General features: G+C 45.1%; 1 protein-coding gene across 9 annotated transcripts in view; it reads left to right on the plus strand.

Annotated features, from left to right (window-relative positions):
- Positions 1-26863, plus strand: part of HECW1 (HECT, C2 and WW domain containing E3 ubiquitin protein ligase 1) — a 463589-nt gene that overhangs the window by 215307 nt on the left and 221419 nt on the right. For all 9 annotated transcript variants that reach the window (XM_067042890.1, XM_067042895.1, XM_067042893.1 and 6 more), the window contains 2 exons: positions 5324-5648; positions 14399-14506. In XM_067042890.1, coding sequence (XP_066898991.1) covers positions 5324-5648; positions 14399-14506 — 433 coding nt within the window. The remainder of the gene's footprint in view (positions 1-5323; positions 5649-14398; positions 14507-26863) is intronic.

Genomic DNA, 26863 nt, shown 5'->3' on the forward strand with positions numbered 1-26863 from the left:
TTGCTACTTCCCGATTTTTGTCTGGTTTGTATTTCTCTATTTCCTTGTACATTTCTTTTGTTGTAAATTTTCTCAAATCCACTGTAGAAAGAGACAAGTTATATAATTTTTTTAAGTTCCATAACCCCCCCCCGTTAGCATAACAAGATCTGAGTGTAGGATAAGAAAGCTTCAGGCAGCTACTTGCTCAAAATAAAATCTGTCCATGCACTCAAAAAACTCTTAGGCTCTTTCTCCTGCTAAATAATGCCAGTTTCTATAACCTCATCCTGTATACTTTAATGAAGTTTCCTTCAGGGCCTGTGTTTTCCACTCACAGTTTTTGATTTCTGAGGGTAGAGGCAATTTTTAAGAATCACTTTCTCTATTCTAGATATGCCTTTTGTCCACTTTCTTTTCACTTCTTAGACAGCACTCACTGACGGCTTTATATTCCAAAACAGAAAAGCTATTAATGACTCTGTCAGTTAGAAACTGACACAGCCGAATCTTTTCTCTCCGTATGTTCCTCAAATTAACAAAAAAAAAAAAGGATATACATAGCAACTTGTTCCTTCCCTAGAAGTGATGGTTTTTTTGCTTTTAAGATTCTATCTCCTTCTGGAAGGTTTTGTTTTTGCTAATATATTATAATGCATACTAAACAGATTAAACACACAGGCCTATTCCAGGATTTAAAAAAATAATCAAAGAACATATCACTTAATTCAAAACATTTCCACAATTGCAAGTTATTTAAGTCAGAATGCAAAACAAGTAAACAAAACATCATTGTTGGACCCTCAGAGACAAAAACCAGCCCATGGAATCTCACTTCCTACTAAGCAGAACACAGTGTGGTCAGATTGTTTCCAGCGCCTCACACATTGGCTCACTCACTGGACCTACTTTTTCAAGGGTCAATTAAAATCTATGCCCAGCATAGCCCATAAGTAGGTGCCCTTGATTACAACCAATAATTAGAAAATGATAATGTTACTGAAACTGTTCCTAATATTCTTGTGGTTTTCTTATCCATGTCTATTACCTATCACCAGTGTAAGAGAAGATAAAGAACATTTGAATTACTTGATGGGCTGGAGGAAAAACTGGGAAAACTTTAGTGATACAGTTAACTTCCTCGTCATCCATCAAGTGGGAGAGCCTGGAGAAAGAAGGGAGATCTCTGTCAGACAAGATTTGCCTGAGAGATGAACAAGAATTGTGAGGTTGTAAAACATTGGAATCACTGTCTAGGAAGAGAGTGGTCTTTTGTCCAGGGCGATTTAAAAACAGGACAGAGGCTCATCTGTCTCCCACAGTTCAGATGTGAAGGGAGAATGGTTAAATTGCTGCTTCCAGCCGGATGAGTCTATAGTGTAAACTAAACACGTGTGAAAACCTGGGGGAAACATGGCCACAAAGGAACCACACATTAGGAACCATCTACCCGCCTGCTGCACTCCAGAAGCAGCTGTCGTGAGCCTTTGACAATCACACCTGTTTAGGACATGACAGCTTAAAGTTTGACGTTAGCCTTCTTCCTAGGTAACTTTTTGTCTATTTTTTCACCTCTGCACCATCTACTACTAACTTATCACATCGTTCTGTCTCTTATCTGTTTGTATTAGTCATCTTAAGCCCTTTCTGGAACAAGAAGGGACATATTTGAATAAAATCAATTCTATGAATTAAAGTTTTTAGCACTTTACTCTGTGTGTGCCAGATGTCATACAGTTCCAGCAGGAAACACTGGCCTCAGGGTCTTCATGGTTTAGGGCAGAACACAGACAGGTCTACTAGCAATAATACAATGAGAATCCTTGCAGGGCAGTGGAATTCCTGTGGGATCATGGGGCATAAAGCCCCACTCTCTTGGGAATGGGAAAGGATGTAAGGAGACGTTATAGCAGAGCTGGTGCCGGAGCGTAACCTCAAAGCAGAATATAAATGCTGCCTGCAAGTATGAGTGGGGAGGATGTGGGCAAAGCTGGGGTGGGGTGAGGGGAGCGCGGTCTTCAAGGAGCAGCGTTGAGGCTGCCCTTCCAATACCAGGCAAATATCATTATTCCAGTCTAGTAAATTACTGACAAATGTCTTCCTTGACTCATGTTTCCTTTTATGCTTTTGTTCCCACCATGTGGACAGTGTTCACTGGTGTAATTTGACAGTGTCTGGTTTCCACGGAGTTCTAATAATAATACCACAGCAGAAGTGTCTTCAACAGAAGAAGAGCGCTCTGTAGTCTTTTTTGAGACCCTGACTGACATGACATGTATAAAAATCTCTCAGGCTCAACATGAATGCAAAAATATCCCACTCAGGCAGTAACCTGACAAATAAAAGGAGGTTTATTTACCCAGAAAGCAAAGGGAAGATTTATCAAAAACTTGGTAGATAGGACACCTTTCCAAACATGCTAGCCTGTGCAATGTTTGCAACTTCAGTTCTGTAAGAGGAAACCTGGAGGGGCGTGACTGGGAATGATTTGTAGGTTTGCTGTTGAATGACTTCAAGTGTGAGTCTCTGGGGACAGCGTGAGGGGGCCCTTGGCCATTGCAGGAGCCTGGCTGACTGCCGGGGACCTCTGTTTCAGTAGTATTGAATATTTTAGTAGTAGATTTTTATTTATTGAGCACTCACTATAGTAAGAGCTTGGCTTGCATTATCTCATTAAATTTGGAAAGCAACCCATTTACAGATGAGGAAATAGAGAACCAGAGAGATCAAGTAAGTTGTCCAGGGATACACAGCTTGGAAACTGGGAGGTGCTGCTCCAAAGTTGCCCATACTTTGGTCTAACTCATAAGATATACTTGATTATCTCGTTGAATCCCAAGTAGTCATTTTTATTTTTTTTACGTCTTTATTGGAGTATAATTGCTTTACAATTGTGTGTTAGTTTCTGCTTTACAACAAAGTGAATCAGTTATACATATACATATGTTCCCACATCTCTTCCCTCTTGCATCTCCCTCCCTCCCTCCCACCCTCCCTATCCCACCCCTCTAGGTGGACACAAAGCACCGAGCTGATCTCCCTGTGCTATGCGGCCGTTTCCCACTAGCTAGCTATTTTACATTTGGTAGTGTCTATATGTCCATGCCACTCTCTCACTTCGTCCCAGCTTACGCTTCCCCCTCCCCATATCCTCAGGTCCATGCTCTAGTAGGTCTGTGTTTTATCCAAGTAGTCGTTTTTTTTTTTTTCTTTTTGCGGTACGCAGGCCTCTCACTGTTGTGGCCTCTCCCGTTGCGGAGCACAGGCTCCGGACGCGCAGGCTCAGCGGCCACGGCTCACGGGCCCCGCCGCTCCGCGGCACGTGGGATCCTCCCGGACCGGGGCACGAACCCGCGTCCCCTGCATCGGCGGGCGGACTCTCAACCACTGCGCCACCAGGGAAGCCTCAAGTAGTCATTTTTAATCTCCATGATAATACCGTAAGATGCTACTAGTGCACAGAAAGTACGTGTAAACTGAAGAAAGGTTATGCTCTAGCAACAGCCTTCCTTGTTTTGGAGGTTTTACAGAGGTCTCTGAACGAAGCCCCCTGGAGGGTGATCAGGTTGCTGGGGTCCTCCTGGAGCTGCCCTGGAAAGGCAGGGTGCCTGTCAGGCGGCTGGGCTGTCCGTGTTTCCTGGGCTCAAGGCTGTGCCTGCCTTCCTGAGAGGTGGGACTGGTTTCCAGGAAACACCACGGTCCATCTATTTTCATACTGTTGCAGTGAAGAGCATTTTTTTTTTTTAACCATAGGACATATGGTACCAATAGTGTGATGAGATGCTTTCTGAAGTCTGGCTTTTCCACCAATAGTAATTCCATGGTTACCACCAGTGGGGCTAGAAAAATTCCTAACGAAAGACTCAGATAATGAATGAATAGGCCTGCCATATGGCCATTAAGGCCCAAGACTCCAAATGCCAACACTGTGCTTAATCGGGTTAATAGACTCTTTACAAATGCTCTGGTCTTGGAAGATGGAAAAAGTATAGGCCTAAATTACTGCTAAATAGACTTATATAATCTGAAGAGTAGACTGGTGCCGGGGTCTGGTCCTTGCGGCTGGTAAACAAAAAAATCAATAACTTGCAATTGATGTGTATAATAAGTTACAGTCTCTGGGATCTAAACTGCATGATTCAACACATTTAAGGCCTTAATCTTCTCTTGTTGAAAACAAAAGTTTTATTGTTGTACAACAGCATGTACTTTTATAGCCAGGAACCCCCAAAATGTACATTTAAATCCCAATAGTAGTATACTTTGATGAAGTCAAAATCACCCTTGCTTGTTTCAGAAAAGAATCCCTTGTTCTAATTCCATAGGATGCTCCTTTCCCCATGTTTTCAAAGCTATCTGCCTCCAAAACAATCGAGTCATTGCTCTGCATCAGCTCAGCTATTTTTAAGTACTCCTTGCTGTAAACAATAAAAAACATGTGGGCTTTCCCTGGTGGCGCAGTGGTTGAGAGTCCGCCTGCCGATGCAGGGGACGCGGGTTCGTGCCCCGGTCCGGGAAGATCCCACGTGCCGCGGAGCAGCTGGGCCCGTGAGCCATGGCCGCTGAGCCTGCGCGTCCGGAGCCTGTGCTCCGCAATGGGAGAGGCCACTACAGTGAGAGGCCTGTGTACCTCAAAAAAAAAACAAAAAACCATGCATTTTTTCTTCCTCCACAGATGCAATGTTTTCTACAATAACATTGGCTCTGAGGGAGACATGGTCCTCTGAGATTGGGTTTTAGTGAAAACGGTGGTGTTTGAAGATTACTAGGATATCTGAGATCCTTATAGGAATTTCAGGTGGTCCAGAGACATTCTATAGAGTGAAAAAGCTGTAAATGGAGAGAAAGTGACTGCCTCACCCAGCAGGGACCGCCTCTAATTCTGAGCTGTGTGTAGGGTCTTGGACGCTGCATGGGTCACTAAAATGTGCAACGGTAATAACTATCATTTACCCTAAAGAAGGGTAAAATTGGATCCAATTGAATTTATGCTGGAGAACTCAAGAGATGGCACTTTGTTTGGGGGTGGTCACACCTCCAGGGCCATTCTGCAGACATTCCTGGCCTTCTAGTACTAAGCAGGCTAGAGGAGGCTGAGAGCCCAGCAGAGTGCAAATGCACGGCCCCTTGGTGAGTGTGCATTTAGCTCTTGCCTTCCCCGCATGAACCAGAGCTACAGCATTGGCCCTGAGGAAGATGCTCTATGTCTGTTTGAAATCTTCCTAAAAGGGCTGCTCTGTCCCAGCTGGCTTCCCCCAGCACATCCTCCCTTCCCTGTGAAAGCAGTGACTGAGGGTGTAGCCGGCATCTCCCGCCCCCGCTGACTGTCTGTTTACCCCGACAGAATCTGTACCAGAACAGGTTCTTAGGCCTGGCCGCCATGGCATCTCCATCCAGAAACTCCCAGAACCGACGCCGGTGCAAGGAGCCCCTCCGCCACAGCTACAACCCGGGCCAGTTCCACAGCATGGCCATTAGGACCGGCCCCCATGGCGCTGTCACCATCCCCCGCTCCACCAGCGACACCGACCTGGTCACCTCAGACAGCCGCTCCACACTCATGGTCAGCAGCTCCTACTACAACATAGGGCACTCGCAGGACCTGGTGATCCACTGGGACATAAAGGAGGAAGTGGACGCTGGGGACTGGATTGGCATGTACCTCATCGGTGAGTAGAACAGCACTTAGTGCCACGGAAATAATGGTCTCAGCAGTGTGGTTTGGGCATCCGACAAGCACATTAATTCATAATTCACTTTTACAGATGCTTTACTATTTCAGCAAACGCGATCATTTCACTAAAACGCACAATTCACAATCAGAGGTGTTATACACCACATTCTAACACACGGAGGGCCGCACGTGAGGCTTCACCTGCCAACGCTATTCAGTGGAAAAGAATCATGAGACAGCAGGACGAGGTGCAGCTGAACACAAATGTCATTACCATTTGCAACTCTAGAAGCTCTTCTGCTTGTGAGTAAGTTAATATGAGAAGCTTGTTTTTAAATCCATGTGTCTATAAGACCAAAGCAACACCGTATACGCAACCAAGGTATGCACATGTATGTAGGGAAATTTCACTTGAATTTTCAACAGAATCGTAGACCTCTCTTCAACTGCTCTTTCAAGGTTCTTACTGCTTTGTATTCCAAAGACATAATGGATGATACAGACAGTGAGAGCCGGCCCACCGCAGGCTAAGGAACAGTTGTGCCGGCTGAGAGGAGAGTGACTGGAGAAAATAAATCTCACAAATTTGAAATTAGGAAGAGAAATTGACATGAAAATGTATTTCGTGTATTTTACATGGTGGAATCAGATGTGGTGAAAATGGACACATCCACGCTCCTAAATCCACAAGTGAAGGTTGTAATTGTTGGTGGGGTGAGGGTGCGGTTCAAGTTCAACAGAGGCCAGGCCTTCTGCATTCAGTCTGTACAGCAAAACATTTGCTCATTCAGACACACAATGCCAGATTTAACATCACTGACTATCAAAGACACCAAAGGATTGTTATGAGTATTTTACAACCCGGATCATTTTTATGATAAAATTTGGGAGCTCTTATCTGACTAACTAGCTGTCAGGGAAATGTTTTTGGCTCTTTTGAAGGTTTTGCAATCAGTTTGGTTAGTGTATTTACAATACGCACATTACTGTAAAGGTGGAAAAACATAATTTTTGAAATTGTTACACAAATAGTGGATTACTCAACTAAATTGGACTTCCAAACAGGTAAAATTTAATTGGCTTTAAAGATAGTTCTGGAATCGGTGTTTGAGTACCATCAGTCTCAAACAGAGCCTGCAAAAGAACAGACCACCAAGCACATTTTGTTTAGTCCATATTGTTTTAAATTTGGTTAGTTGTCAATATTTCAAAAAGTAGAGGGCTTCCCTGGTGGCGCAGTGGTTGAGAATCCGCTTGCCGATGCGGGGGACACGGGTTCGTGCCCCGGTCCGGGAAGATCCCACATGCCGCGGAGCGGCTGAGCCCGTGGGCCATGGCCGCTGAGCCTGCGCGTCTGGAGCCTGTGCTCCGCAACGGGAGAGGCCACAACAGTGAGAGGCCCGCCTAGCACAAAAAAAAAAAAAAAAAAAAAGTAGAGATTTCTCGCTGAAACCCACCTTTCTAGCTTCTTGTGCAAAAGCCCTCAGTTTGGCTGACTGAGCCCATAATTCCTGTGGCTCTAGTGGGCTGGAGTCAAGCATTAACTTCCCCCTTTAGACTAGCCTGCACCCTTCAGTTTTGTCACAGGCTCCTTGTCACCTATCCCTACTTTAATGATGATGGTTACTTGTTCAGCCCCTTAGGCAATTAGATTTGGGGCCCCAGATCTAGTTTTGAAGCAGCTCTTCACAGCTGTACCTTCCTGCCGTGGTGTCAGTGGCATTTATTTCTCAAGCCAAGGAACAGCTGGAGTAGGAGTGTGGCAGGGGGGAAAGGTGGATACCTTCATCCATGGGGAAGGGATGGATGGATCTGGAGCTCAGCCCTAGATCCAGGCTGGGGTGTAGATCTGCGATAATTGGCCCTGAGAGTAGAAGAATTCACTCGTGGGTTGGGTGTAGAAAGAAAGCACCAGAAGGTCCCTATCAGAGAGAGTGAGGCAGAAGAGGAACTCCAAAAGGAGATGGGGTTGGGGCTTCCCTGGTGGCGCAGTGGTTGAGAATCCGCCTGCCGATGCAGGAGACGCGGGTTCGCGCCCCGGTCCGGGAGGATCCCACGTGCCGCGGAGCTGCTGGGCCCGTGAGCCGTGGCCGCTGGGCCTGCGCGTCCGGAGCCTGTGCTCCGCGACAGGAGAGGCCATTCCAGCGAGAGGCCCGCGTACCACAAAAAAAAAAGGAGATGGGGGCTTAGTGGAGAGGTAGGATGAGAACCAGAGGACCACGTCATAGAAGACGAGAGAGATCAGGTGTCTGAGGAAGGAAGGGATGTTCGGCGGGGTGAAGTGGCCAGAAGCTCCATGAATGAACAAGATCTGGTGTTAACATGACATTTTGGCTGAGACAGAAGTAAACACGGTTCATCCTCTGAGAATCTCAATTTGACAGTTTGTTCTTCTCACAGTAGCTGCACATATATAACTGTGAAGTGATTTAATGCAAAATGCCAACACTTTGGGCAGCGTAGCATTTCGAAAGCAACTTCCAAATCCAAAATTCTCCGTGAATCTTAAAAGTTCATCATTGGTGGGTCCTTAGTAACTCGCCTTCCAGAATTGCCGTGCCTTGCCAAAGAGCCAATCATAGAGCTCTGTGATTTCACCTAATGTGTCATTTCACAATTGAGGAAATGCCAAGTCAGGGGTTCCCAATGCCACACAGCCGCCTACCCTGGAGGCAGACCCTACAATGACCACGAGGACATCTTGGCATAATTGGGTGCAATATCACAGATGGGCCATTCCACATCAGGGGGCAACCTAAATGCCCCCGTGAGGCCAGGTCTGTGATGCTTTCAGCTCTGCCCTCCAGAGCTCTCCGGACACACGTGACTTTTCTCCTGCCGTAGTGAGTGAGATATCTGGATTTGGAAGGGGATGTGTGGCCCTGCTCACTGACACCGTCACCGAGTCACCAGTGCTGTCTTCAGCCAGGAACCCAGCGATGGGACAAGGAAAGCGTTACCGTTACTTTCACAGTGAGATTGCATCCGGTTGCCCTCACTTATGGAGTGGTTCCTGAACTAGAGGAGCACGGTGAAGGGGAGAGAACCTGGGGTTCCAGGGACAGTTGGACCCGACCTAGAATCATACTCTGCCCCTGGCAGCATGTGTGGCCTCGGCCAGGTAGAACTTCAGGCTCCTAGTCTTCAAAATAGAGAAATAACTTTCTCAGGATCATTGAATGGAATTGGTGAGATACTGTGCGTTTACTGCCTGTTGATCAATAAATGCGTCTTGATTTAACTTGCCAGGTAGCTCTAGTCTCCGGATGCGTTATGGCAAATTACCCTAATTCCCAGGCTTCATTCAGCCTAACCGTGGCCCTTAGACGTGTGCTCAGTTGTTTCGGTTGTACGTTACAGACAAAAGCTTCTTACCAAACCCACAGGGACCTGGAAAGAGATCTTGATTGTCAGTAAACGGGCAGAAGCTTGTGATTTGGTCAAAAACAAGTACAGTGGCAGATTCGCTAGTCATCAGTATTACTAGGAAATAGTTTTGCAATTTTTCATTCAGTAATGCCTACCCATTTCCTATACTTTCTTGAGCATATACACTTCCTTATTTCCCAATATTTGCCTGTCAGGTGTTCCACTGTGGAAAACCAAACATTAGGAGTTATGGGAAGTTGTAAGTACAGAAACCCAACCCTTGCCCTTAAGAAGTATTTAATGTGCTGAGCCTTACAATGTAATGTTTTAGGATGAAAGCTAAAATTTTCTCTCTGGCTAGACACCTGCACACAGAAACTCCCAGAATGCTTCCTTACGGACATCAACTCTTGAAGAACTGAAGTTTTTCTTGTACATCAGGCACTCTATTAGAATATAGAAGAGTTGAAGCTGTGCTTCCTAATTATGGCACAAAGAGTGAGAATACTTGTATTCAAAGAAACAATCTGAGGGTGAAAAGCCACAGAAAACAGAGTGGCACTGATTTTTAGGGCCTTCCCTGCCATTTATCCTTAGATTCCCTTCCTAGTACAAGAGAACAGAGATTCTACATCCTTGGCTTTGTACTGTGAAAGGCAAGTAGATTCTCCCCAGATCTCCTGGCCTGCTATTTGGTAAATCCATAGTCTAGAGATAGTGGGAGAATCCTTGGAGATTTTTCTGAGATTGGTTATCAGAAGGCACAAGTTCCTCTGCGAAATGGAAGCAATGTTGTATTTTTTTCTGTTGGGCTTAGGTAGTGGATCAATTCTTCCTCTAATTGCTTCTGTGCTCACTTGTCCATTCTGTTCTCAACAGCAATAGTCTGTTGTATACTCTTCTATTATAGATTAAAGTGTAGGAAGCACAGCTCTAGTTTTCATTTTGAAGACAAAGCAAGATAAATACTCCTGGTTTCTTAGATGTGCTTGTTTCTGTAAGCTTCACTAGAACTTTGTGATTCACAATTTTGCAAAGATCTTTTCTCTATTGTAAACTGTGGAGCAGGAGGTAGGATTCTTCATACTGGAAGAAAAAAGTATCATCCAGCAAATACAGTCTTTTTTTGAGAAACTGAATACATCTCTATATGTTCTGTACAGAATGAGTAATGCGAAAAATTTAAATAGTACTGGCCTAAGCTAATGTTTCAGGTTACTAGTGGTTTTGCACGGTATCGTGGAGCTTTGCCGTAGAGGGCTGTATTTTTAGCCCATATTATAAATATAAATAGCTGCTTATTAGATGTCTAACACTGTTCTGAGACCATTACCTGTATTAGTTCATATATTGCTCACAACAGACTTTGAGGTTGGGATTAATATCATCCCCATTTTGTAGTGGGGAAGCAAAGACACAAAGGGATTAAGTATAATGCCTAAGATCACATAGCTAGTAATGGTACCCTAACTACTTCTCTCAAGGCGGCTGTAGATGTCCCTGTAATCACACAAACATTGCTCCTACAAAAACTTGTGCCATGACCGAGGATTCAGAAAAGGGAACCTCGCAATAGGGAGCCAGGGGGCTGCCATTCCTCAGTGTGATGGAGGGCAAGGCTTGGTCCCCATCATCCATCCCGGTCCTCTTCTCTTCTCCAGTGCCTTCCTCTAGTGTAGACGCTGGGCCCTGAAAATTACATCTCTCAGACTCCTGTGCAGCCATGTTCCAGATGCAAATTTGGTCCCTTCATTTAGATGCACCTGTGCAAGTTCGGGGAGGCGGAAGTGAGCTGGGTGGTTCCTCCTGATGTTTAGCCTGTGGTTGCCACAAGCATGGATGGCTCTGAGAAATTACGATTTTCTATCACAGTGTCCTAGCGTCCCGTCACTCGCTTCCTGGGTGTCAACAGGCAGCCCTGTGGTGGTGGCAGGAGCCTACTTAGCTTGCCGCTAGCTGGTTACTCTCTTTGTGGGTGGAGGGGCAGTTGCTGAGGCTGTGCCTAGCGTCCATGTATCTAGTACCTAATTCTCTGCATAAGATCCCTTACCGCACAAAACATCTGGTCTGATCCTGTTTTCCTGCATCTGACCCTGACAATACACTTGGATTCCCAAGCAAAGATTAGTAACTTCTAACAATTGGCAATACGTGCCTGGGGGGAGGGAGCTGACCTCTCAGCACAGATGGTCCAGGCAAGAATACAGACTCTTCTATTTTCTTGCATGATATTTGCTATGAAGTTTTACTGTTATAATGAATGGGGTGCTCATTAGGACCAACTGGCAGTCTCTGGAAACGTGTTTAAACCTGTACAGGGAAATGTATCTTTTTGTCTTTATAATGTGTGTTACTTTGCCATTCTCTTTGGTTTTTTTTCTGATTCTTCCCACTTACTCACACCCGTCCTTTTTTCATTTGTGCCCTTGTGGTTCCTTGATATTTAACCCATTTTTATACCCACTATCTTCTAATGAAATTGCCTCTTTTTTCTTGAATAAATCCTCAAATCTATTCGGAACTTCCTGAGAACCTAGGCCCTGTCTTGTTCAGCAGTATATCCCCAGGGTTTAGCATAATGACTAGAGTGGAGTATAAATACTCAATACACATTTACCTAGTGCATGAAGGAACACCCCCTTTCTAGGTGTTATTCTATATGGATACCTGAGCATGCCTATTAAAGTGAATATTCTGGTGATGAGAGTGGATAGATTCAGGAAAATACCTCTCCTTGGAGAATTGCCATAATGAGGCAAATCTCTATCTGGGTACTGAAGACCTAGGGAGCTAGGAAAACATTATGCCTTTTTTTTTGCAGAAATGAGGCAATTACTGTAAAAGACGTATTATGCAATCATCTTAGCAGCCCAAACAGGGCTGTGAGCACACACTGTGATTATAAAGACAGACAAATTTTGCAAACAAGTGATTTTCCAAGGGATGCAAACAGTTCCCGCTGTTAATGATGAGGCAGAGACGGTGTTACTCTGCCTGATCCTCTCGGCCAAAGAAGACGCAGCCAAAAATGTGTAATCGACTTAGCAGGTCACAAGCACGTTTGCCAGTCATCTCACGTAATCCACGCCCCCCAGCCCCATGAGGTCCCCGTTATTACCACCCCCCATCTCGCAGATGAGGACCTGCAGCTGTAGAAATGACAGTATTGGTGAATGGCGCAAAGGTCCTTGGAGCTGGGTCCTTTCGCTATAAGCTCTGCCCTCCTTCACCTCCTCCTCTGTTTTCCAAATGCAGCCAGATGCAGGAAGTGAACCTCAGAATACCTCAGCTGCGAAGAGGGCAACCACGAGCTAGCCCCTCTCTGCAGAGCTGGGGCTCTGGGCCTCCCCTCGGGGGCTCCTGAGTTCTGGCTGTCCCCCCAACCAGCGCAGTGGATTTGGACTCGAAAAACATGGTTGTCTCACAGCTTCAGATCCATTTAGCTCAGATGGTTCCTTTCTGGGTGAGGTGGGAACTGCAAGGGCCCCATCGAAGATTAAGATAAAATTCACATTCCTGTCTTCGCCTGCACTGAAAACATGAGGTCCGGAACCAAGGGGGAGGCAGTCGGCTCGGTCTGCACAGATCTGTCCTCTCTAAGCATGCTGCCTTGCTCTCTGGGCACCAGCTTGAAGAAGGACGTTCGTTTGGTGGGCTGCAATGGTGACAAGCAGAGGAAGGGCAGGAGAGGGGAGGAGCACAGTCCCCGCCCCCCTCAGCTCCTCTCAGCGCTCACACAGGGTAGGCTCCGCCCCCCTCGGGCCTTGGACACCCCACGGGGGCCTTGCCCCACCCTTCACGCACACACCCTCCATCCCCACCCTGGCAGCTCCTTCTCATCCTTCAGCTCTCCCCTGACCCCCTGTCGGCCTTCCTACTTGTAGCTTCTTGTCAGAGCAGTCCGTTCTTTTCCTTCCTCTCCCCTCTTACAAGTTGTAATAATGCACTTATTTCTTTACTTAGTGTTTAAACTCTGTGTCCTCAGTTGTTTGTGGTTTCAGTTCAGAAAGGTTTTGCCCAACCCCGTGGCCCCTGCACCCTCCCAGCCTGGCAGGCAGATGGTTGGATCTCGATAAGTGTCTGTTAAATGAACAGATGAAGGCATGGCTGCATGAAGGATGGATGGATACATTCATGCATGGTCCCCACGTGTTGGATGTTGATGGGTGTCCAGACCGGAGAAGACATCATATAGGATGGAGCCCATGAGAACGGGGCCCCAGATAGAAAGTACAATTGGATGTTTTCTTTATACCTCATTCTCCCACCCAAATAGGGACCAGTTAATGAAAGCTTTAGGAGGGAGGTTTGCACACTGAGATTCCCCACGTGTAAGAGCTATTCAAAAGCGAAATGTTCACTGCAGCTCTATTTACGATAGCCAGGACATGGAAGCAACCTAAGTGTCCATCAACAGAGGAATGGAGAAAGAAGATGTGGCACATGTATACAATGGAATATTACTCAGCCATAAAAAGAAATGAAACTGAATTATTTGTAATGAGGTGGATAGACCTGGAGTCTGTCATACAGAGTGAAGTGAGTCAGAAGGAGAAAAACAAATACCGTATGCTCACACATATATATGGAATCTAAGAAAAAAAAAGTTATGAAGAGATTAGTGGTAGGACGGGAATAAAACACAGACCTACTAGAGAATGGACTTGAGGATATGGGGAGGGGGAAGGGTAAGCGGTGACGATGTGAGAGAGTGGCAGGGACATATACACACTACCAAATGTAAAATAGATAGCTAGTGGGAAGCAGCCGCATAGCACAGGGAGTTCACCTCTGTGCTTTGTGACCACCTAGAGGGGTGGGATAGGGAGGGTGGGAGGGAGGGTGACGCAAGAGGGAAGAGATATGGGAACATATGTATATGTATCACTGATTCACTTTGTTGTAAAGGAGAAACTAACACACTATTGTAAAACAGTTATACTCAAATAAAGATATTAAAAAAAAAAAAAGCGAAATGAGGGAACTCCCTGGCCGTCCAGCAGTTAAGACTCTTGAGCTTCCACTGCAGGGGGCTTGGGTTCGATCCCTGGTTGGGGAACTAAGATCCTGCGTGCTACACGACGCAGCCAAATAAAGAAAAAAAAAGTGAAACGAACTGCTGTAGGAGCAATTGTTTCTCTCTTTCCGGAGGTGTTCAAGAACCAGCCAGATGATCACTTGCCAGGAGTGTTGAGGAGAGGGCAAGAGATTCCTGCATTAAAATTCTAAAATTAGAATTCTGTGATTCCAGGTGCTTTTTCTTCTGTTGAGCTGGAGGTGGCATGAATATCCTTTGCCCTTTTATTATTTTTTTCTAAATCTGCTGGTAGCTGATGTGTTTCTCTACTCTGCTTTCTTTCTTTCCTGGGAATACAGATGAGGTCTTGTCGGAAAACTTTCTGGACTATAAAAACCGTGGAGTCACGGGTTCTCATCGGGGCCAGATCATCTGGAAGATCGATGCCAGCTCTTACTTTGTGGACCGTGAGTACCTTTCCCATTCCTGTTGCTCGGGATGAAGCGGAATTCAACTGCTCTGCTCTGGTGCTGCATTGCCTCACTTAGGAATGTGCCACATGTAAAAGATGTGGATTGAATGGGGTGCTAAACGACAGTGAGTAGGGAGCTGTAGAGCAGTCGGGTAACAGCCGTCCACACCAGCCCGTGGCCCTTAACTTCCCCTCCCTGGCTCCTCCACGTGCTTTCCAACTTTGGGATGGTTACCCCTTCTGTATCCCCTTGTCCAGTTTGGGCTTTGCTTAACCCAGTTCTTCAAGTCTTCTTGTACCCCGGTGTGTTGGGCGATTCCTCAGGATGGGAACGATACATTACTACCACCGATCTGTTGCTTTGATTCCTGATCTACTGACATTTCTGGATGTATAAACTCATCACCATGTATCTTATTTTACATTTTCTAAAATTTTCTGCTCTCTTTGAAAATAAGGCATTTTTGCACTTATGGAAGGCATTTTTCCTAGATCCCATACTGGTGCGTGAGGAAATATCTACATGGGCCTCATATTTGCCACCCAAAGGAATGCAAGGACTACCTATAATGTACCCTTTCCCCTCCCACATGGGTACTGGAGAGTGCTAAGTGCATAAATCCCTTCCTGCATTTTCTGGTTGGTAGCAGGTATTCATTCAGCATAACACTTCTGAAAGGAAATGGAAGAGTCTATTGTTCCAGCTGCCTGCTTCTCAGAGGAAATGACACATGGCCAGGACCCTAAAGTTGTCTATTTTTCAAAAAATATTTTAGTTATTTGTTTATCTATTTGACTGCATTGGGTCTTTCGTTGTGGAACGTGGGATCTTTTGTGGCAGCACGCGGGCTTCTCTCTCGTTGTGGCGTGCGGGTTCCAGAGCACGCAGGCTTGGTAGCAGTTGCGGCACACGGGCTCCTTAGTTGTGACGCGCGGGCTTGTAGAGCGCACGGGCTTAGTTGCCCCGCAGCGTGTGGGATCTGACCAGGGCTTGAACCCGCGTCCCCTGCATTGGAAGGCGGATTCTTAACCACTGGACCACCAGGGAGGTCCCCCTAAAGTTGTCTATTATCACTTGACTTGTAGCTCACGAAAAACTATCCTCTAGCATGTTTTGCTCCCATTTTTTTTTCCAGATGAAAACTCTCATTTTCATTCACTTAATAAACATTTTATAAGACCTACTGTACTCCAAAGAATAGAGATTGGAGATGAAAGCCTCAGTGTCTGCCCTCTAGATACTTATGGTGTCTCTGTTCTGGGAAATGATACAAATGCCCCTTTTGTTTTGCACTGGCACATGCAGAATGAGTAGATGGTCAGGAGGTTTGATATTATCAGATGTAGAGGGGACGAGACTTTATGTTATGTGGTTGCTGACCCTTGACTTTGCATTAAGCGTGATGAATCTCCCAGCAAGAGAGTACCTTTTCCTTAATACTTACCTGCCCAACTCTGCCTCTTCTGCACTCTAATCCACCCTGCACGCTGACCCCAGACAAAATGCCTTAAACCCAGTCCTGCTACCATGTGCCCCCAAGCCTCATGGCCGCGCTTTCATGCTACATCAGCTGAAACATCTCTGCCCAGCTGCGAAACCCCAGCAAAACTCACCACATCCCTCAACCCTACTTCTCCATCCTCCCCAGCAGGCCCTCCTTTGCCCTAGTCATGCCGGCATCTTCCCCTATCCCACAGATGGCATCATTTATCATAAAGAACATGACCAGGCTTGATGTGGGGATAAAGAGATGGGCTCCAGCTAGTGGTACCTAATATGACTTCCCAAATGCCAGTAAGAGCAAAAGAGGTGAAAACTTGTAGTAGCAATGAATATTAGACATAATTTTTGACTGTATGCTCCAGTCTACACTGGAAGTTCAGTGGGAGAGTCCTTCCTTACTACATACCCATTTAGTTCTTTTGGATTTTAACAAAATGAGAAATAGACGTGATTCAGGGTCATAATACAGTATCAGCTCCAAATGGTGCAGGCATAAACACACCTTGAATGGTTTTTTTAAATCTTTTTAGAGTCAAGGAAATAAGTATTAAGGATAATATGAAACCTCATGACTCTGTCTTCATTCTGCATGAGCTAATGTGAAAAAGTGGGATTTGTGTGTAAATTAACCTAGCACTAGTACCATTCCTTTCAAGGCAGTTCTCCAAGATTTCTGGGACATATAGAGCATTTCCTGTACATTCAGCTCAAATAACAAACCAGTTAACATAATTGTCTTCATTAGCAGTATGGAGACACACTTTAAGTATCATTAGACAGGTATTATAATGTAAAATCAGTTCTGTAAAATACGTAAACTGTTGTCATAACTGAGTGAAAGTGTATTCAAAGTTGGTGAAGTTCCATCGTCCTAGAATAAACAGATAGTTTGCCAAGTCATATTCAAAATAACTAAAAGTTCAGCGCTTTAGAAAACTGACACGTTTTCAAGTGCAAACTTGAGAAGATCCCACTCCACAATATACCTCTTGGACTAGCGATCCCTCAGTGCTTTCAGAAAATGGATGAATTTCCATTTTGCAAATATATCAAATGAATGAATAATATACTAAGAATGTATTTCTGTACAAATGTAACATAATTTGTCGAAAAGTAAAAATTCCTTGAGACAAAGCTTAATTGAGTTTGCAAATGATTGGACTATGGACTCAGACACAAAAATCAGATAAATTAAAACAATAATGAATTATAGGAGTCTGAATGCATTGAAACTGTATATAATGCTTTTGGAGTCTGAATGTATTAAAACTGTATATAATATGCTATAAAAATTTATATTTTTAATGTGAAATAATTTGCATTTTCAAAACTGTTTGATAGAACAAGTGCCAAATTAAGGAACAGGAAGAGACTGGATGTACAAAATGTTCTAATATAACTATCAAAGTGTATGCAAATCAAAGCATCAAAGATCCTCTCGCTATAATATAAAAATGCAGAATTCAGGCCATTATCCAGAAGGTTAGAGAAGTTTTGTTACGAATCACAGATAAGCTCTTCATGGTCTCTAGGTAGTAATAAACACATTAATCTAATTGGTAAATTAGACGTTCTTAAAATAAAAATAATTTTATAAACATTGAACATTAAATCTTGAAGTACAACAGAAGGTCATTCTAAGTGGGAGTTAAAATAATAAATGAGGTTTTGTTTTGGTTTTTTCCATTTTTCTCTTAGTTTTACCTTTTATTACTTCCTTTTATGAAAGTAGAGGTATATCACTGATTACCTGGGATCTATTGGAATAGCACATTTCTTTCAGAGTTATGATTCAATTTAGAATTAGGTAACTGCTATTGATTTATATGATTTTTTAAAGGTCTGATTAAATCAGATTTTGAAAGTACCCCCAAATTAGAAACATTCAAAACAAATACTTTCTGTATTCTCCAAGGAGTTACAAGCATGATAAAATACAAAAGAAAATAACTCCTGACTCGTTTCCAATAGTCCCTGCATACTTTCTCCCTGGAGGGCACTTGGCTATTTGACTATAGTAATAATTGCTATAATATGAGAACTGTAAAGATGCAAATTTTAACACCGACAAAAGAAAGAACTAGTGAAATTTTAGCTTTACCTATCCTGACAAAATCTTACAATGTTGTATGATTATAGTAACTCAAATGTTATATTTTAATTTGTGCAGTTGGGCTCAGCGAGCCAGTCTCAAGCCTTCAGGAGCTACCACAGTCTTTGTTGACTGTGTGCTCCCAAAACAAACTTATGGTTACCGGGGGTAAGTGGGGGGGAGGGATAAACTGGGACATTGGGACTGACATCTACACACGACTACATATGAAAGAGATAACTAATAATGACCTACTGTAGAGCACAGGGAACTCTACTCAATACTCCGTAATAACCTAAATGGGAAAAGAATCTAAAAAAGAGTGGATATGTGTGTATGTATAACTGATTCACTTTGCTGTACACCTGAAACTAACACGACATTGTAAATCAACTATACTCCAATAAAAGTTAAAAAAGAAAGAAGTCCTTCAGAATCAGGGCTTGCCTTGCAGAGAGGTGTTGATTCTGCCGGGAAGGTATCTTTATTTTGATCTCTGGCCCAGACCTGTTATATAGAGTAGTGGGTCTGGAAGGATAACTGATTACGGCCAAGAGAGTTTCTCCCAAAGGGACCTCCTTTCTCTACCCACCCTTGTGTCAAGTCATGTAATCACGGTCATGGTCGCAGCTTTCTCACAGCTGTCCAGACATAAACTAGAAATCTGCAGTCATTTCAACTGCTCTGTTTTGCCGTGGCTTCCTGCCCGTTCCGTACCACACTGGTCATGCATCACCTGAAGCTCAGACCCTCACGTTCAGCCCCTTCCCCATCTCTGCCCTCGCTTCCAGATTCACACCCTGGCTGCTACCTGCTCCGATTTCATCACTCCCTGCCTTTGTCCGAAGAGTGAACCTCAAACCCCTTCTCAGTACTTCATTTCCCAATCCTTTTCCATCACGTCCTCCCAAATTAAAAAATAAAACACAGTGGCCCCTGATTACACATAACAGCAAATCTAAGCACCTAGTCCTGCTGTAAGTTTTTTTTTTAATTTTTATTTTATATTAGAGTATAGTTGATTAACGAAGTTTTTAACAACACCCCTTGAGAGTGGCAAGGTGAAATGTACACAGGTCAGGGGGCAGAGTTTGCCTCCTTCCCCACCCTTCAGTAGGTGGCTTCCCAGTGAGAGGCCTGTGGGCTCAGTGTCTACCCAGTGTGGCCCTTGGACTCTAAGGCTCTGTTCCTTCATCTATAAAAGGAAGTTTAGGGGCTTCCCTGGTGGCGCAGTGGTTGGGGGTCCGCCCGCCGATGCAGGGGACACGGGTTCGTGCCCCGGTCCGGGAGGATCCCACATGCCGTGGAGCGGCTGGGCCCGTGAGCCGTGGCCGCTGAGCCTGTGCATCCGGAGCCTGCGCTCCGCAGCGGGAGAGGCCACAACAGTGAGAGGTCCGTGTACCACAAAAACCAAAAAAAAAAAAAAAAGTTTATGTACAATGTCCACCGGTGACCCCATGAAGACTGAGAAAGCACAACTGAAGGGCCAGGCACGTGTCTGGTACAGCCAGGTGTGCAGTATAATGAGAAGACTTTGAATTAGGGATTGCAGTGCATTTCTCCTCTGGGAATGGACATGGTGGTGTCTTGGTGACAGCTGTGAACTGAATGGCTTATTCTGAGAGTTTCCTGTGGGGAAATCCTTTGCAGCCAAAGTTGGAGCCCCATGGGCACTGAAGGAAAATCAGGGCTCCAGGAGAAGTAGCTGACTCCCCCGGGTTAGCACTTCTGGCTGGTGCTTTCTCCTCTGCGGCAATGCGGCAGAGCCAGGACAAGCCGTGCTGGAGCCAGAAGGCCACCCCGATTTGCCCAGAGCAGCCGCGGGGATCCCGTCACATCAACAATCCAGATGGTTCAGGTGACACGTTGGTATAGCTTTTTATTTGAATCGACATATTTCCACCAGGACTGCTCTGGTTTTAGAACCGATATGGCTAAGAACTGCACTGTGGGCTGCCATTTTCAATCACTGTTTTTGTTCTTTCCGAGGAGCTGTGTCTCCTTTGGTACTGCAATAAACGTTTGAGTCGTAGGCTCTGTGAAGGTCTACTTGGAGAGAGTAAACTGTAAATGTGTATCATAATCTTATGACAATCATACCACTTCACAAAGGTGTTCCCTTAGGAACAAGTGCGCCTCCATAAATATTTGCATGATAATGGCTCTTTTATAATCATGCCATCTCAATTTTACTATATAATTCCCTGGAAGCCATGACTCCCCCCATCGCTTATCCAGTTTCACACTATCCTAAAGAGAAACCATGGTCAGAACTGCACTCTACACAATCATAAAGTAATTTCAGTATTGCTTCTGTTCTTACTTGTCTTTTTTTTTTTTTTTTTTTTTTTTTTGCGGTACGCGGGCCTCTCACTGTTGTGGCCTCTCCCGTTGCGGAGCACAGGCTCCGGACGCGCAGGCTCAGCGGCCATTGCTCACGGGCTCAGTCGCTCCGCGGCATGTGGGATCTTCCCGGACCAGGGCACGAACCCGTGTCTCCTGCATCGGCAGGCGGATTCTCAACCACTGCGCCACCAGGGAAGCCCTTACTTGTCTTTCTTAAATCTTGAGAAAAGAATCTACAGTTCACAGCAACACTCCTAAAATGCATTTCTGCTTTCACCTGTGTCCTTTTGCCCCACAATTCCCCTGGTGTTTCTCCCCGCTAAACTTCTCCATAAACCTTCCTCACTGCATGCGGGTTTTCTTCCTTCCTTATTTCCAGCACATTTTGCTTTAAAAGCCGAAATGAAGTAATCTTGCTAGAGGGAAGCCTCCTGGAATGGTAGAGGAAGGAACCCAAGCCACCAAATACACAATCACTCGCGCTTTAGCAGACCAGAGTGAAACGGTTGGAAATATTCATACAGTAATAATGTCGGGGCTGCCAGAGGCCAACGTAGAGGTGCAGTGGTTCTGGCTGAAAGGGACCAATGAGACAATGGGAGTGTGGCAGCAGGAGGGCAGGGGTCCAGGTGGGAAGGCAGGACGTAGGAATGAGGGGACACACACAGCGGGCTCATCCTCAGTTCACCCAAGGCGAGAAGTCCAACTGTTGTGTGCAACCACCTCTTACTAGGTCAAATAGTCCATTACATCTGGGGCATCAAAATGCATCTTTAGTCCATAGATTAAATATCAGACCATTAAAGAGTGACTAAGCATTGTTACAGAAAACAGCTAGAAAGATACAACCAAATCATTCAGTTCAGATTTGCAGCAGTATAGATAGAGCTGACTTCTAGTTTGATGTGTGTCAGATTCTCCCAATGAGATGAAACCTCTAAATCAACACAGATAAAGGGTCAAAGGCTTAATAACCCAAACTGAGACTTTTCTACGTTTACCTTGAGTTTCCATTTCAGTAAGAGAACATACAGCCTCACCTGCCTCTCTGAAGCCTACAGTGGCTGGAGGCCTGCTGGGGACTGTGCTGGTCTCCAGGGACTCTGATGTAGAGGTGAAGCCTTGGTCCCTGCCCGCCGAGGCTCTCACACTGCAGGAGGGGGGACAAGTACATCCTTCTTTCTTTCCTGTGTCAGTGAAGGGGACCACCAAACCTGGCTTTGGGGCCCAGCGTTGATCACCACCCACGGCTAAGAGGAGCCAGTAGGTGAACTTGGCCAGTGGGAAGGAAGGACCGGCATTGAGGGCCAAGAGGTAGAGAGATCATTCTAGGTAGGGAACAGCACTTGCAAAGGCATGAAAGCATGTGCAGAGGTGAGAGTTGAGGGTGGACTCCTGGGAAAAAGGAAGAGAAGGAGAAGGAGGAGGAAGGGATAGAGGTTGAGGAAGAGAGATCATTGAGTGTGGAGGGTTAAGTATGGCCACACGTTCCTTGGCATTCGTCTCATCAAGAGGTCCGGTCCATGTCCCCTCCCCTTGGGCCTGGGAGGGCTCTGTGACCCTGCCCCAGTTTCCATGCTGAAGTGATGCTGTGCAGCTTCCAGGCCAGGCTTTCAGAGACTGGTAACTGCCACTTCCTATCTCTTAGAACACTCACTCTTGGAGCCCTGAGACAGCTGTGCTTTCACAGTGGCCATGTGAAAGTTTGCATGGAGACAGCTGCTCCAGCCATCCCCACCCAGGGCACAGGAGAGGGCGAGCCCAGCTGTTACCCATGGCAACAGCATGCAAGACAGCAAGGGAAAGCTGCCCAGCTGAGCCCAGTCACCCCACAGAACTTCGAGAGATGGTAGTACAGAGCTATTACATTTTGGGTTTGATTGTTACACAGCAATAGTAACCGTAGCCAGATGAACAGGGCCTTGGAAGTCAAAGGCAGGAAGCTGTCAAAGGGAGCGTTGTCAACAGGACCTGGTGAGTGCCATCAGAGGACTCACGGGACATGTGGTCTAGGATGCACGGCGGAGGGTTGGCACATGGGCCTTGTGGTGATGTTAGCCAAAAAAAATTATTTAAGGAGCTGATAAGAAAGACTGCAGGCTGAAGAGTTAGAATGGCCAGTTCAGACTGATCCTGGTCTGGGCCATGAAAGTCCCTAGTCCCAGGAAACCTCTCACACAGGAATGGTGAGGGTCCCCCAGTAAATCTGTGTCTACAGAGAAGAGGCAAAGTGTGTGAAGCATCCTCCAGCAGGGGTGGCTGTGAGAGTGACTCTGAGGGGGCAGCATGAGAAACAGAATGGAGATGGGCTTGAACACGTATAAGGACTGAATGCAGTGAGCCTACAAGTAAGTGCTCTCCTTTATTTAGGATATCCTTGTGTCCACTTCTTGGCAAGCATCTTACATCCTTTTTAAATTTTTTTTATTTTTATACAAGTTTTGAAGGTTACTTTCCATTTGCAGTTATTACAAAATATTGGCTATATTCCCCCTGTTATACAGTACATCCTTGAGTCTATCTTACACCCTATAGTTTGTACTTCCCACACCCCACCCCTATATTGCCCCCGCCACTGGTAACCACTATTTTCTACTCTGTATCTGTGAGTCTGCTTTTTTTGTTATATTCACTAGTTTGTTGTATTTTTTAGATTCCACATATAAGTGATATCATACGGTATTTATCTTTCTCTGTCTGACTTATTTCACTTAGCATAATGCCCTCCAAGTCCATCCTTCTTGCTGCAAATGGCAAAATTTTATTCTTTTTTATGGCTGAGTAATAGTCTATTGTGCATGTATATATATATGTAGACCACAGCTTCTTTATCCATTCATCTGTTGATGGACACTTAGGTTGTTTCCATGTCTTGGCTATTGTAAATAATGCTGCTAAGAACATTGGGGTGCATATATCTTTTGAATTAGTATCTTTATCTTTATCAGATATATACCTAGGAGTGGAATTTCTGGGTCTTATGGTAGTTCTATTTTTAGTTTTTTGAGAAACCTCCATACTGTTTTCCACAGTGGCTGCACCATTTTACATTCCCACCAACAGTGTTCAAGGGTTCCCTTTTCTCCACATCCTTGCAAACATTTGTTATTTGTAGACTTTTTGATGATAGCCATTCTGACAGGTGTGAAATGATATCTCACTGGTTTTGATTTGTATCTCCCTGATGATTAGCAATGTTGAGCATATTTTTATGTGCCTGTTGGCCATCTGCATTTCTTCTTTGGAAAACTGTCTATTCCATTCTGCTGCCTGTTTTTTAATCAGATTGTTTGGGGTTTTTTGATGTTGAGTTGTATGAGCTGTTTATATATGTTGTATGTTAATCCCTTTTCAGTCATATCATTTGCAAATATTTTCCCCCATTCAGTAGGTTGTCTTTTTGTTTTATCAATGGTTTCCTTTGCTATGCAAACCTAATTAAGTTTAATTAGGTCCCATTTGTTTATTTTTGCTTTTGTTTCCACTACTTTAGCAGATGGATCCAAAAAAGTACTGCTGTGATTTATGTCAGAGTGTTCTGCCTATGCTTTCCTCTAGGTTTTACAGTATCCAGTCTTACATTTAGGTCTTTAATCCATTTTGAGTTTATTTTTATATATGGTGTTAGAGAATGTTCTAATTTTTTTCTTTCACATGTAGCTGTCCAGTTTTCCCAGCACCACTTATTAGCTGCCTTTTCTCCATTGTATATTCTTGCCTCCTTTGTTGTAGATTAATTGATGTGGGTTTATTTCTGGGCTTTCTATCCTGTTCCATTGATCTATGTGTCTGTTTTTGTGCCAGTACCATATGTTTTGATTACTGTAGCTTTGTAGTATAGTCTGAATACAGCCATTTATTTTATGCTGATAAGAGCACCATGAGTTGGGTGCCATCACCATTGCATTTGAGGAGAAAACAGTCTCAGAGACATGATAGTTTTTGTGACAGGTGGTGGAGCTGGAATTTAAAGCAGGCTTATCTGCTTGTGCTCATCAGCCCAAGGGAAGGGTCTATGGGCATGCTGGAGATGCGGGACACAGAAGGGCTGTTTAATGAACTGAGGCCCATGAGGAGTTGGAAGGAACAGGATGCAGAGAATACTTAAGGAGTCCAACCTTTCCTGGAAGCCCTTGACCCACTATGGACTTCCAGTCAGAAGTGTGGGTGGGGCAGGATGGGAACGGAAGAGAGGGAAGGAAAAAAATATGTTATGCTTACCACTCTATGGTGCCCCTTTTCCTAATCGGAAGGGAAAGAAGATGACACAGGAAGAACTCAGGAGCGATTTTCACTTATACAGACATGGTGGAGTCAAATTAGAACTCTACAGAACAGTTTCTCTCCAGCCCCCTCAAAGCCACTCAATACACAGAATGAATCTCTTTTACTCTAAATTGCAGACACATGGAGCTAGAAACAACCAGGGCTGCAGAGGCCCTCCATAGCTCTGCCTCCAGAGAGGGCTTCAGCAAGATAAGGAGGGAGTATTATGCCCATTTTAATCTCCACGAGACAGGGACAATAGCTCTCTCATAAAGGCCTGTGGCAGGCCAGGGCAGACAGAGGACAAATTGGCAGGAGAGTATGTGGGGCAGACAAGAGAAACTGACCTAACTAAGATACCGTGTCTGGACCTACAGCCAGGTATCTGAAGGGCATGGCAAGCTCATTGCCATAATGTCCAATTAGACGCAGCAGATGGGCATGAGGTGGCTGCAGCCATCCCAGGAGGGTGGCCTGTGCTTGTCCCTGCGGAATCTGTGCATGGCTCACAAGATCCCACCCTTGGGCTGTCATTTGGGGTAAGGCTGCTGTCCTGAATAGAGGAATAATAATAGTAATAGCAGCAACTAAATATCTGTGAGCTCTCCCAATGTGCCAGGTACCATGCTGAGTGCCTCATACATCTTGCCCCATTTAATCTTCATGAAAACCCTAGGAGGCAGGTATTTTTTTTTCCTTTTTTGATAAGGAATCTGAGGTCCAGGAAGATAAATGCAGCGGGTCCAAGATTCACAAGTAACAAGCAAATGGTGGGGTCAGGACTTGAACCCAGGCAGTCTGACCTCTGAGCCTGCTCTTTAGCCACCATGATGTTCCGATAAGACTGAAGTTGGCCAGAAGGGTCCCCACCACTAAGGGGGAGATTCGGTGCAGAGTTCTGACCCCACGCAGGTCTGGATACCAGGTAATACATTGGATAGAATTCTGAAGTTGGAGTCAGTGCTGGGGGCTTTCCTCCCAGAGTGATTGGCAGGGAAATTATCTGGGCATCAAATGGGAACCCATTTGTCACTGGGCTAGAAAATCCTTAACTAGAGGAAGGAAAGTCAAGATGGTTAGCATGGCCTTCCTCCCCTCCAGATGATTCTGAGTGGGGAGCTCTATACTCCCCACCATAAAAAGCTGTGAGAGTGTCAAACTAGAAGTCAGAGGCTGTCCGAGATTTCAGTCACTTCCTCCCACACAAATCCAGAATCTCCTTCATTTCAATGTATTTGTTATATGTGTATAAATCCAATTTGTGTACACATTTTTTAAAGTATTACTTATTCCCTCTAGAAACTTTGAGGAAAATATCAAACATCATCCATAATTTTGGCAAAAATAACATTTTTAAAGATTTTTGTTGTTACTGGTAGCATATCCCCTGAGAGGGGCTTAGTAAGTATTTATTCAGTTAATGAATGAATGAATGAAGCTAGTGCTCAGAACACCTGTGCAGGGCTTCCCTGGTGGCGCAGTGGTTGAGAGTCTGCCTGCCGATGCAGGGGACGCGGGTTCGTGCCCCGGTCCGGGAAGATCCCACGTGCCGCAGAGCAACTAAGCCCGTGAGCCATGGTCACTGAGCCTGCGCGTCCGGAGCCTGTGCTCCGCAACGGGAGAGGCCACAACAGTGAGAGGCCTGCATACCGCAAAAAAACAAACAAACAAACAAAAAAACAAAAAACACCTGTGCAGGAAGTAGGAGACATGTGCTCAAGGGCTACAACTGTCATGTCTTATCTTTCCCACCGATGGCTCCTGAGCCATCAGGACAAAGAGACAGAGAAACACAGATGGAAGGCAGAAGCCAGGAGGTCTCTGGTCAGACCCGCAGCAAGAGGATACCACAAAGAGAACAGAGTCAACTAACCTACCCAGCTTCTTGGAGTATGGAGGTGGCAGAGAGGTACCACCTTTTAAAGCAGAGTTCTCTGCTCTCCAGTGAACACAGCCCAGTCCACACTGGAAATCTGACCAAACACTGTAGCATCTCCTCCCTTGATTCGGGCCCAGGAAGTGGACGCTAGAAGAGCAGTAGGAAGGGGGAATTTTCCCTTTTTCCACTTCATTCTTCTCTTTTGAGCCCCCGAGCCTTTCAGCCAAGTCTTTGGTCATGCAAAGCTGCAGAGTTGTTGGTGAGG

Source organism: Kogia breviceps, chromosome 9, assembly GCF_026419965.1.
Source record: "Kogia breviceps isolate mKogBre1 chromosome 9, mKogBre1 haplotype 1, whole genome shotgun sequence".
NCBI lineage: Eukaryota > Metazoa > Chordata > Mammalia > Artiodactyla > Physeteridae > Kogia > Kogia breviceps.